Below are 11,711 nucleotides of genomic sequence, written 5' to 3'. Positions count from 1 at the left end.
ATGGGTCCGTGCTCCTGCAGGGGGGTTGGGCTGGGTGACCTCTGGGGGTCCCTTCCAACCCAAAACATTCTATGATTCTATAAATTGCTGTTGATGAACGTTTGTGGATCACAGAATCACAGAATGGCAGGGGTTGGAAGGGACCTCCGGAGATCATCCAGTCCAACCCCCCTGCTAAAGCAGGTGTGATGCAGAGAGGGACACTGGCAAAATAAAAATATTCACTTTGATGCAGCAGGTTGAGGCAAAGTACATATTTAGGGGAAAAATACCATACCGTGCTTCCAGAATGGGTATCTATGTGCCGGAGTGCAGAAGCTAGAGTTTAAGTCTGGGCGAAGAGAATTTAAACTCCTAGGTCAGCGCTGTACATATGGGAAAAGAGGCAGGATGGTCATTTATGTTTGCGTTCGGCATGGACAGGAGCATGCATATGGTTCAGGGGTTACTGGTTTTAAAAGGGGTGTTGAAGATTACAGAAAATAGCTATGGAAATTATTCAAGGCTTGAGGAAAATGCCACGTAGTGAGGGAGTTAAAGAACTTGAATGAAAGATGAGTTTGGGTATCCTATAAAAGCGTTTTCAAAGGGAAGAAAATATGTTATGGTAAAGGGGTGGTAATCTAGCAGAGCAAGGAATAACAGGAACTGTTGTCTGAAAACTGAAGCCAGACTAATTCAAACTGGAAGTGAGAATAGTTTCTTTGGAATGAGAGTGGTTAGCCACAAGCTGCTCGGAGAAGTGGCTTCCCCCCCCTCCCCCCCGTTTTTACACTGCTTTTGGAGGTTCGTTCATTGCTCACAATTTCTGCGGAGGGATGACTTCATCATTCTGTGAAACCTTGTGTCAATAGCAGAGACTGGATTCTGGGTGCTGGCGAGAAAGAATGACAAACTGCTTTTCTCCCATCTAGTTGGAACAACTTCTTCCAAAATTTAGAATGCAAAGCCCAGAAAATGTCTTTGGTTTGCTTAATGAGGCAACGGAGCCAAACAGTTGGTGAGAAAAGGAGAACCCGAGAGCAAGTGGACAGTAGAATTTCAATTATCTACAACTTTTACCAAAAAAAAAAAAAGGTTTTTTCTTTAAAACTACCACCCACGATAGAACATCCGTTCAGCATCTGCTTGTGATGTTGATAGCGTTAACCTCTGCATGACTTGATTCATGGATAATGTTCTGAATTTTCTGAATCCCGTGATTGTTCCAAATGTCATCGATATTAGAAAGGATTTTTTCAAGGGGTTTCAAAAATCTTTATGAAGTATGGAGTTGTCTGGACTCCAGTTACGTATTCACATCTTGTGAAACGTCTTCTCCGATTATGAATTTTTCTATAAATACCAGAAATTACTTTTACTGGTATTTCACTTGACAGCTTGTAACTGAAAGAGAGTTAGTATGTAGCTTAGCTGAGCTAATAAATTGCTCTTTGCTGGGGTAGAAACCCAACTATTAAATGTCTTGTTCGGTAGCTTGGGAATAGAAGGTCAATAGCTAGAGCAGTTCAGTGTTTCCAGCATCGCTTGGCAATGCTGTTGTTCCCTGCATTTGCAGCTCGCGTTGTTGTTTTGTAAGTATTGAAAATTACAACAAGTTAGCAAAACATAAATCGTAACAAATGTCGGGTTGTTACAAAACTAGAAAGAGAAATTTCTCCTATATTTTCTGAAATTTCTCATGAATTGAAAGAAGTATTCATTTATCACGAACTTTAAAAGACAAACAAAAAACCCCACAGGCTTTGTAAAACCAAAAACTGCTTAAGTTTTCTTTCTTCTTCCCCCCCCCCCCCCCCCCTTACTTTTTTTTTAACAGCTCTGCAGAGAGGAAATTCCTCCATTATGTAATATATTTTGAAATACTCTCCTCTCACCAGTCTTTTTGGCAGCGTTCTGATGGCTGGAAAAACTTTGTGTATGTTTTGAGTTGTCATTGAAACTGGTGTCATGTGAGAAGATGGCCTCCTGATTCTCAAACACCTAAACCCAGCTGCTTCTCCTATACAACTGCCGAAGATCCATACGCCTTCCAAGCGCTTTGAATAGATCTCTTAAGTCTGAAGGGACTTAGCATTGGCCAGTCTCGTGCCGTTATTCTTCGTGCCAAAGAAACCCTGACTTTTGGCTCGGTTAACCTAATCGTCCACCAACCGATAAATGCCTCTGTATCTAAGAATGTAATGACTTAATGCAGAAAGCGTATGGGAAGAGACACGGAACGATTTCCTTTTTCGAGGGCAGATACAAGATGGTGTCTAAAGAACGCTGCCAGAGCAGGAACGGCGGGTTTCATTTTTAAGGTTTTGCCTTTTTTTTGCAGTGGGGTGATTTGCTGCCATCTTCAACTTTGCGTGGCATATGGAGTTGATTAATTATAAATAGGCACTGTTGTGCCGTGGTGAGTTGTTCGTATTGTACAGCGGATTCTACAAACCAGCTGTTTTCTTTAACAATAATAATAATAAAAAAATTCCATTACTTAGTAGTCTGTTCCTTAATACTGGATGTCTGCAGTGTGCAATGGCTGTGTAAACTATGAAGTGTTTTTTTAAGCGTTCAGAGTAGTTCTTAAGTATAGTAACAGCAAGAATCGGGCGGCGAGGCAGGGCTGAGTAATAGTTCCTCGTGCACAAAAGAAGTTTTTCCTTATTGATGTCACATCTTACAAACTTTCTTGCAGGCTGTGGGGGGACACTTGATACCTATTATTTATCTTTTGGAACCAAACTGAAATCCCCGACTATTAGTTACTAAACTGAATGCTTTTTACTTCTTAAGGTCCTGTGGTCTGACTCTTCAGTGACGTTGGTAACCAAATCTTCCACTGAAGTGACTGAATTTATTTCAAAGGTAAAGGCGATATGAAAAATGCTTTGAAAACGGAGAGATGTTTTGTCCCTATATGTAATTTTCTTCAGTAACATTTTTCAAATTGTGCTGAGTTAATACAGACAGATTGAGTTTCATAAAATGTTTGACTTGCAAATTGCTGTGCCTTGAATCTCATATGAGTAACAAGTCTTCTTTTCCCTTAATTATTTGTTATATCCTCCACCTTTAGCTCTCTCAGCTGTATCCAGAAGAAAACTTGGAGAAATTCATTCCTTGCCTAGCTGGTCCAGATTCATTTTACCTAGAACGGAACCACATGGACCTGGAATCGGACCTTAGGTATGCTGGGTTCTTTGTTGTGGTGGTTTTTTTACCTTGACACTTGGCTTTTTTCATCAAGTGGAAGAAAGAAATGGGAAATAGAAATATTATGTTCATATTCTAAATTACTTTTAAGAAACTAGAGCCTGATCCTAAGCATTATTTCTTGATGTTCTATTAATTCCAGTGCATAAGAATTTTTCAGGAATTCTTTCTTCAGAAATACATGTGGTAATAATAATATTCTGTATTAAGCTTCCTGGAGAATTGGCATTTCCTCATTCCGTGTTAAAAACAAGTAGAGGATCATTGGCTTTGCAGAAGCTTGGTTTGGCTTCAAAAAAATAGTCAAAACTGCTTTAAAAAAAAAAACAAACCCCAAACTCAGGAAAAAAATAGTTGCCTGAATAGTCATCCTTCTGTATTGAGGGATGGGCTGTGGGGGGTTCCCCACCCCACCCCAGCCCTTTCACAGAGTTTTTTGTCTCAGTTGTTTTACGTTGTCATGGTGTTTATTTTACTTTAAAAGAAGGTAGGTAGGTATCTATATATTATGGCCATTAAATTTTTGGAAGCCATTAACAGCTAAGAAATTTTTGAAGCCTTAGTACCTCCTCACATTATCACAAATCACCTGGCCATTATCTAATCTAAAACACCACTTGAACCATCATCAACCTGGTCACATCAGTTCTCTCTTTCTAAATACTGAAATAGTTTTGCTAGGAAAGTTTGAGGGACTAAAAGTATTTTCAGCTACTACTGTCTTTATCTATGCAAGTCTTAAATGACATTTTAAAACGGCAATAAACTTCTGTTAGAGCTTCTGCTAAACACCTATTTTCCGTACGCCAAGACAGACTTCTGTCCACCATGGCAGAGCCACCGTGGATCTTGTTTTTCCAGAGTCAGAGCCAGCAGGTGCATGCCTCAATTATTTTTCACGGCAAATGGCGTTAACATTTCAAAACAGCCCCTTCTGCACTTTGAGGATCACAGCCTATTGACGAGAATTAGGTAGGGTAAGAGAGGACGCATGTGGCTGCTGCTGCTGTTTAGCTAGCAACAGCCTCTACAAATCTGGGTTAATAGAACAGCAATCTGTGTTTACACAGCAACGGTTGTATCTTTGGAGCGGAAAAGAAGCTGTTTTGTGAAGTGCTACATATTTGAAAAATTCAGAAATGAACTGTGATTTTTCAAGGTGGAAAGCACATTTGAGTGTGTGTGTAGCTGAATTATTTTTTACTCAAAGTCTTTCTAAAAATGGCAAAGATAACTATCAAATTACTCTCTTGTTTCCACAACCTTTTATACCTTTTCAAACCTATGGAAGATTTGGCAAAAGGCAGTCAAGTTTGCATAACAACAAGAATTCTAGTCACGTTGATGGAACACACTTTAAGTTTTAGGAGATTGCCACTTTTCCCCCCCAAAGAGGCACAGCAGTCTCAGGGAAAATGTGACGTTAAGTTTTACAGCCTTTTTCCCTGCACTGCCAGACTCTGCGTCTGCTGTTTATCTCAAAGAGGAGAAAATTAAATAGCAGATATATCTATATTTTATGGTCTTCAGGTTCATGAATTTGAAAGGAGATTTTCAAGTTTATATTGGAACGTTTTCTGCCTTACAAGCGTTCAGTGTTCCTAAATGAAGCATCTTTACTGAAACACTAACCAGGGTGAAAGCAGCACAACAGTAACATGTGCTTAAGCAGTATTCAGGATAAGAATATCCACACGTTTCAAGTCTTACCTTGACTCAGATTTGCGTGGTGGTGTTAATTCGAAAGGTTTTTATGTTTCAGTTTCAAAATTTCAAATTCAATTTCGAAACGTCACGTACAGTCTACAATCGGAAATCCAATATAACAGAATGGGGGGGGTTTGTTTGCTTTTGATGAACATGCAGGTATTTGGCACCATTACCTTCCCATGTGGTGAAAAATGACCATGTTAGAAAGTTCTTCAGCACTTCATCTCCTTCACAGCAACTTCAGAGTTCAAGTAAGTTCAAAGAAAACGGGGGGAAAAAAAAAAAAAAGAATTTTTAGTACTTAAGTACATTTCATAAACTGATGCCATTTGTAACTTCTGTCCCCTGTGTTTAGATCCTGGCAACCCCTCCCTTTACAAAGTAGGAACTACGCTGGGAACATCTGGAAGGTAAACTATTTATTTTGTTTACCCTTGCTCTGATTAGTTGTAAAACCCAGTTAAACAGGTAATTATCTGTCTCCCCTCGGGTATTTATTTGAGTTTACACTTTCGTATACACCTGTAGAAGATTTTAAGAAATTCTAACCTTAGCATGTGGTCTGCCCAAAACAGACAAATGGTGAGAATATTGGCGTATGGTACTAGCGTTCTTAGTGTCATTTCTTCATTCTTTAAACGCCTTAAGAAAACACATCTTAAAAAATAACTGCAAGAGCTCAGTATAGCTAATTGCTTGAGGAAAAGTTTTGCAGTGAGTTGATCGCAAAGACAACAAAACTTAGGGAACAGGAAAGACAACAAAACTTAGGGAACAGATAAGACAACAAAACTTAGGGAACAGATAAGACAACAAAACTTAGGGAACAGATAAGACAACAAAACTTAGGGAACAGATAATTTGCATGTCAGAATATAACATGATATGATTACTGGAAATGGGAGAGAACCCAACTTCAGCTTCAAAATGAAAGCATATAAAATGTAATTACTGTTGGACCAAACTTTCTAGCTTTGTAACAGACTCTCTCATCATTTTGCGTTTTGAAATCAGCAGTGGCTCTCTTGGCCTAAGAAACGTGTGTTTTCAGGGAAGAATTTAGGGAAACCTTTTGACTGGCGTTACCTGGGAGGCGAGATCAGACAATTGGTGGCAGTAAAAGCTATGAACACCCCTTCTAAGCAGCGTTCCTCACAATGTTTAAAGCTGTAACTGCTAACTGGCATCGACACTTCGATGTTGAGCTGTGACGATGGCTGATTTTTTTGTGATCCGCTGCTTACTGCGTGAGTCGTAATGGTTTCAATCCTGTATTTAAAAGGAATAATGATCATCCGAATTGTAGGCAGAGATCAGGTCATACCTCGCGTAAGTCTTCATGGGTAAAGGGAGACTAGAGCGTCTGTGGAAGGGTTTTTTCTCTCTGCAGTGCATTTGAATGTTTCCTTGTGCAGCAGGGGTTTTCCTTTCAGAGGGAGGAAGGAAACCTCCTCCAAGGGAAGAAGTCAGCCTTGAGAACAGAAGGAAAGAAATTCTCTTGCCTTTTGTTAGGATTTAACAGACTCGGAACTCATTCCCTTAAGAGGCAGTTCTCATTTTCTCCCAACAAAACCCCGAGCCCTCCAAGGAGCCAATATTGTGGGTTATTTTGCCACTTCCACATGGAAAAAAAAAGTTTCCACGGGATTACATTTGGGCTTCTTTTCTTCTTTTTAATAATGCAAAGCTGAACCACAGCCATTCTCTCTAAACCTTTCCTAAATCACAGAGACGTAGTAGAACATAGATTATCTGTGATTATAGAAGGAAGCCTCTGCTTAAGCTGAAGAGAAGGTTACTGTTTGCCATAAACTGTGCTGGTTTTATTGTGCTATTGAACAGCGTAGGCACAAATCTGTAACTTGGATCAAACAGCGCAGGTTTTACCAGAAAGCCTGGAAGCAGTAGATTTGTATGACCGTAGAAGCTGAACTCTGGGTGACACAGATTCAATGTGCTAAATCAAATTATGTTACTATTTTGCAGACCTATATGTGGAGTGGCTGGCATTCAGTCTTCTCAGAATCACGTTCAGCACTCGGCTGCTGCTCCCGTTGCACTACCCCACTGTTCCCACGCAGGAGGTACCGGCTCATCGCTGGCCTATCGCACCCAGATGGACACCTCTTCTTCACCCATGTTAATGTCTTCCAGTCCACAGACCCCTCAGACACAGGAGCAAAACGGGATCTTAGACTGGCTCAGGAAACTGCGCTTGCACAAATACTATCCTGTCTTCAAACAGCTCACGATGGAGAAGGTAGGGCGGTGGATTAAGAAAAGGGAGCCGGCTTTTACATTATCCGTATGGTCTCTGTTGCGGAGAGAGAGGCTGCGAACTTCTGCACTGAGAATTGCAGAAGTTACTGGCAAAGGCTGTGAAGGTTTGCGCTCTCTCTCAGCAATAATATTCTGATGAAAACCTTCCTATTTTCGGTCTGTGTTGTCTCCAAGGCCTGGGCTGTTCGACAGCTGCCGCCCGTTCCAGAATTCTTCCCCAAATGCTCAAAGATCCAACTTGCATGCTGTCCTAGGGGCTCTGCCTTGGCTCCCTGTTCATCCCTTTGACATGCAGTAGATAACTAAAATTTCTTGATTTTTTTTTTTTTTTTTTTATTTCTGCTTCTGGGTTGATTTTTCTCCCAAAATGCTTGGTTATCCTTATTTTAAAAAAACACATTGACAGAGACTTCCAACGTGAACATTAGTGTGTGCACGTACCTGCAAGTGAATGTGAGGTTTTTGCTTGCTGCAAAAATTTTTGTGGAAAAAGAATCGCTTATGTATTTGCATAGTAAGAGTCAGGAATGATACCGATGTGTGCTGGATTCTATCTAGGTAGAACACTCTGACAGCATTTACCCAGCCCCATCTGTAAAATTCACATCCTCTTACTGTCCGTGAACGCCCTCCAGTGGACTAAGTGCTTAGGTCGAGCCAGGTCTAAATTTTGATGGCTTTGTGCTGGTTATAGTATGTTGCATGTATTTAATTATATTCTGTTGCCAGAGTCTTCGGACTTCATTTTCTTCGTTATGTGAGGGGAGATAGAAAGTGCTTTTTTCTTTAATAAAGTAGTAAAACTGTGCATATTCTAGTGTGTTTTAAGAATGCATGTATTGTTATGCATACTTTGCTGGCTTCAATTTTCATTACATTATATTATCAACGTATCTATTTTCTTCTCATATTTGATGTCTGTATTTCATTATAAAATATAATTTCGGAGTCTATTTTCCAATTAAACTGATGAGATGACTGCACATTGATTTCTGCATTAAATGACACAACTAGGAAAACTAGAGTGATTTTTTTTTTTAAGAGAACCAGATCCTTAAACTCATTTCTAGCACAAAGTTCTATTTTAATATGCACACGGATTGCGTCATCTTTATTGTGAATAGTTAATGCAAGCACACACCTAATTGAATTTAGTCTATGGATGTTCTTTCTTTCATTCCAGTCCCCCACACTTTTATTCTGTAATTTAAAACCGGAGTAGAGAGTCACTTAAATTAACAGATGTTAAAAAAACAGCTTTAAAGTTGCCTTTCAGAATTGATCTTTACTGAAAATGTAAATAAGAATTTTTCAGGCTGTAAAACTAATCACACGTCTTTTCTTTACAAGTTTCTGAGCCTTACTGAGGAAGATCTGAATAAGTTTGAATCCCTCACCATGGGAGCAAAGAAGAAGCTCAAGACGCAGCTAGAGTTGGAGAAGTAAGTGGCAGGGAAGAAGGGTCTCTTTAAGGTCATAAGGTGTTTAACGCAAGTTTTACAATGGTCTCTGCTCTCCAGACCATAAACCTGCCTGGATTCCCACCTGTAAATACAGATAGTGCTTATCTCCCTTCCTCTGCAGTTGTGTCGGTTACTTTGAAAAGCTCTTGAAACGGAGGCTTATTAGGTAATACTTAGTACTTACTGGTTTACTGTTGCCTGTTAGGGTTGTGATAAAGACAACCAAATGTGAAGAACTCGTGAACTCCGTTTGAAAAGGATGCAGCCACCCAGTTGTAACACAAATGCCTGCCTTCCCCTGTCGTGTTAACGCTCTTCTAAGGAGGGGGACGTTTTTAAAATAATTTGTGACAGACACTTACTGTTGCTTCGGGCATTTTTTAAACCTGTATAATAAATATTGTAAAGCAGGTGTGCAAAGCCCATTTAGATTTTAGGCTTACCTCCTGCCTGAGATTCATGAGGTAGGAGGGAATCAGGCAAGCAAGCCACTGAGCTGTAGGGTTTGCAAGCTCGGGTGATGCGCAGGGGATGTCAGGATGCCCAGCAGGACTTTTTTCTTCATAAGACCTGACAATTTTTTGGCTTCCAGTCAGTGCAGATGGAGCATAGCTACTTTGAGAGCCTCCTCGGTGTCCCACGGTGACCCAAGCCAGCTGTGGCCGCTGCAGCCGCTCAGGCCTCTGCCGACTGCCGGAGCTGGGGGTGGGTTGCCAGATGATGCCCGTACGGGATCTGGACTCCTCTGACTTTGTACGGGGACAAAACACTGAAAGTCAGGGCTGTTGCGATTAACCCTGGTCTCGGGGAAATCACAGCTTTATGTGGTGAAGGTGATATAACCAGGGCCAGTGCTCTGTGCAATATTAACAGCCCTTTGGGGAAACTGATGCAACTAGATTGTCCTAGTTTTTATATCTCCGCTTAGAGGGAAATGTTTAGTCTGAAGCTACTGCAGTTACTTAAAAAGCAATTAAAAAATCCAAATCCATGCCCATTTGCCAAAGCTCCTTGACAGCGTTTTCCATCAGTCTTAGTTTTTCCAGAGTGTGTCTGGAAAACGAAAGCTCTGGACTGCGTTTGCCTTCCCTTTGGTTTTGGTTTGGGATGCACTTACGTAATGTGTGGTAGAATTTAGTCACTGTTTGGTGATGTTTTACTTTGTACAAATCGGAGCGTTGGTCTCGTAATCAGATGGCAAATAGTCCAAATGTAAGTGCTGGCAAGAAGCTGTGGTCAAGATTGATGTCATTTCCCAATGTTCCCATTTGAAATGAGCATAACAGCTTAGTGGATTATTTAGTGGGCTTTGTCTGCTTCAGCTTCATTCAGAAATTGATTTATCTGTTGCTATGCTTCAGCCAGTTTTGGGTTCTTCATACCTTTCTCCATCACCCTTTAGAGAAAAATCGGAGAAACGGTGCCTGAACCCCCCAACACCTTCTTCAGTTACCAGCAGCGGTGTGGCAAGGGTTCCCCCTACTACGCACGTAGGGCCTATCCAGAGCATTCGTGGCAACCATGCTGCAGGTAAGAAAGGGGAGCAGAGGACACTGCTGTGCTCTCAGGGCTGAATATCTCCTTGTGCAAGAGCAAGCTCATTCTTGTACTGCTTTTTCATCAACCCTGTCCTAAGCTTTATCTTCCAAAATGCCGTCGGCTTAATAGGGAGCAATCAAAAAGTCCGATTCCGCTGTATATGGAGTGCAATTAAAAAGTAGTTGCCCCTTTACAGCTTCTGTGTGAATGGCTCTGTTAGGCCTCCAGAGTCCTGCTTCTGAGCCGGTGCCTATCTCTGTAAATCCTGAGCATCGCTGTATGTGAGATGGTGTGGTGAAGCAGTCGTAATTAGGTCCTGGCAAGTAGGTGTCCCCCCTTTGGTTTGCCTTCCCTGATTGCTCGCGCACCCTTTATCTGCAGAGCTGCGAGTGGATGTGGATCAGCCAGCCCACCCGCTGCCCCCTCTTCCGAGTACTCCAGCTCTTCCTCCAGCCCCATGGGGATCCAGACAAGGGAAGAGAGCTCTGACAGCGCCGAGGAGAACGAGAGACGTAAGCAGAAATAACCAAAGAGGGTGCCTGTGTCGCCCAGCGTCGTCTGGTGAAGCAGTCGTGTTGATAGATGTTTCTGTCCCTAGGTTTAGAGATTCACTTAGACGGTTCGGAAAAGGAGAAGCCAGTGATGTTGCTGAATCATTTCACTTCAAGCTCTGCCAGACCCACGGCTCAGGTCTTACCAGTGCAAAACGATGCAGGCTCCAATCCATCCGGCCACCACGCTCTGCCAATGCAAATGATGTCAGCGGCCTCCACTCATATCACCCCCATTCGGATGCTAAATTCAGTGCATAAATCAGACCGTGGCAATGCAGACATGAAGCTACTTTCATCGTCTATGCATTCACTTTTATCTTTAGAAGAAAGAAATAAAGTTTCTCCTGGACCTAGGGGCAGCATAAAAATGGAAAAGAGCTTTGGAAATACAGTGGTGGATGTAATGTCTGCATCTTCTCCCCACCAGCCCTTGCAAGTGCTGTCAGGGGCTGCTGAGAACAGCTCACCCACGTCTACTATTAACTTTGGTCCTCGAACCAAAGTCGTGCATGCTTCGACTCTGGACAGAGTGATAAAAACAGCTCAGCAGCCAGGATTAATAGTAGAAACGAGCACTGCTGCCACTGTAACATCCAGCACAGTCTTCCACGTGGCTCGTCCACCCATCAAACTCCTGGTGTCTTCGTCTCTTCCTACTGATTCTGCCATTGCCGGACAGACTTCCTGCTCCAGTAATATGCAAATAACGGTGTCCCCTGCAATAATAAATCCCCGGACTGCTCTGTACACAGCCAACACCAAAGTTGCCTTTTCTGCAATGAGCAGCGTGCCAGTGGCGCCAATGCAAGGCAGCTTCTGCGCAAACAGTAACGCGGCCTCCTCCAGCAGCCACCCCTCCACATCGTTTGCAACCATGGCGAATTTGCCCAGCTGCCCCGCGCCCAGCTCCAGCCCCACGCTCTCCTCTGTGGCTGAGAACAACTTCTCCCGCAGCCGCACGCGC

General features: G+C 42.1%; 1 protein-coding gene across 1 annotated transcript in view; it reads left to right on the top strand.

Moving 5' to 3' along the window:
• The window catches only part of ZCCHC14 (zinc finger CCHC-type containing 14), a 52,565-nt gene that overhangs the window by 37,661 nt on the left and 3,193 nt on the right, over positions 1-11,711 (top strand). The window contains 10 exon segments of the mRNA XM_035889655.1: positions 2,782-2,853; positions 3,065-3,174; positions 5,068-5,162; positions 5,267-5,321; positions 6,898-7,171; positions 8,542-8,633; positions 10,057-10,184; positions 10,575-10,613; positions 10,616-10,705; positions 10,792-11,711. The exon segment at positions 10,792-11,711 is cut by the window's right edge and continues 550 nt beyond it. Coding sequence (XP_035745548.1) covers positions 2,782-2,853; positions 3,065-3,174; positions 5,068-5,162; positions 5,267-5,321; positions 6,898-7,171; positions 8,542-8,633; positions 10,057-10,184; positions 10,575-10,613; positions 10,616-10,705; positions 10,792-11,711 — 1,875 coding nt within the window.

This window comes from Egretta garzetta, unplaced genomic scaffold (assembly GCF_000687185.1).
Source record: "Egretta garzetta isolate BGI_Z169 unplaced genomic scaffold, ASM68718v1 scaffold422, whole genome shotgun sequence".
NCBI lineage: Eukaryota > Metazoa > Chordata > Aves > Pelecaniformes > Ardeidae > Egretta > Egretta garzetta.
The sequence above is the reverse complement of the archived record's forward strand: the minus strand, read 5'-3'. Positions and strand labels throughout refer to the sequence as shown.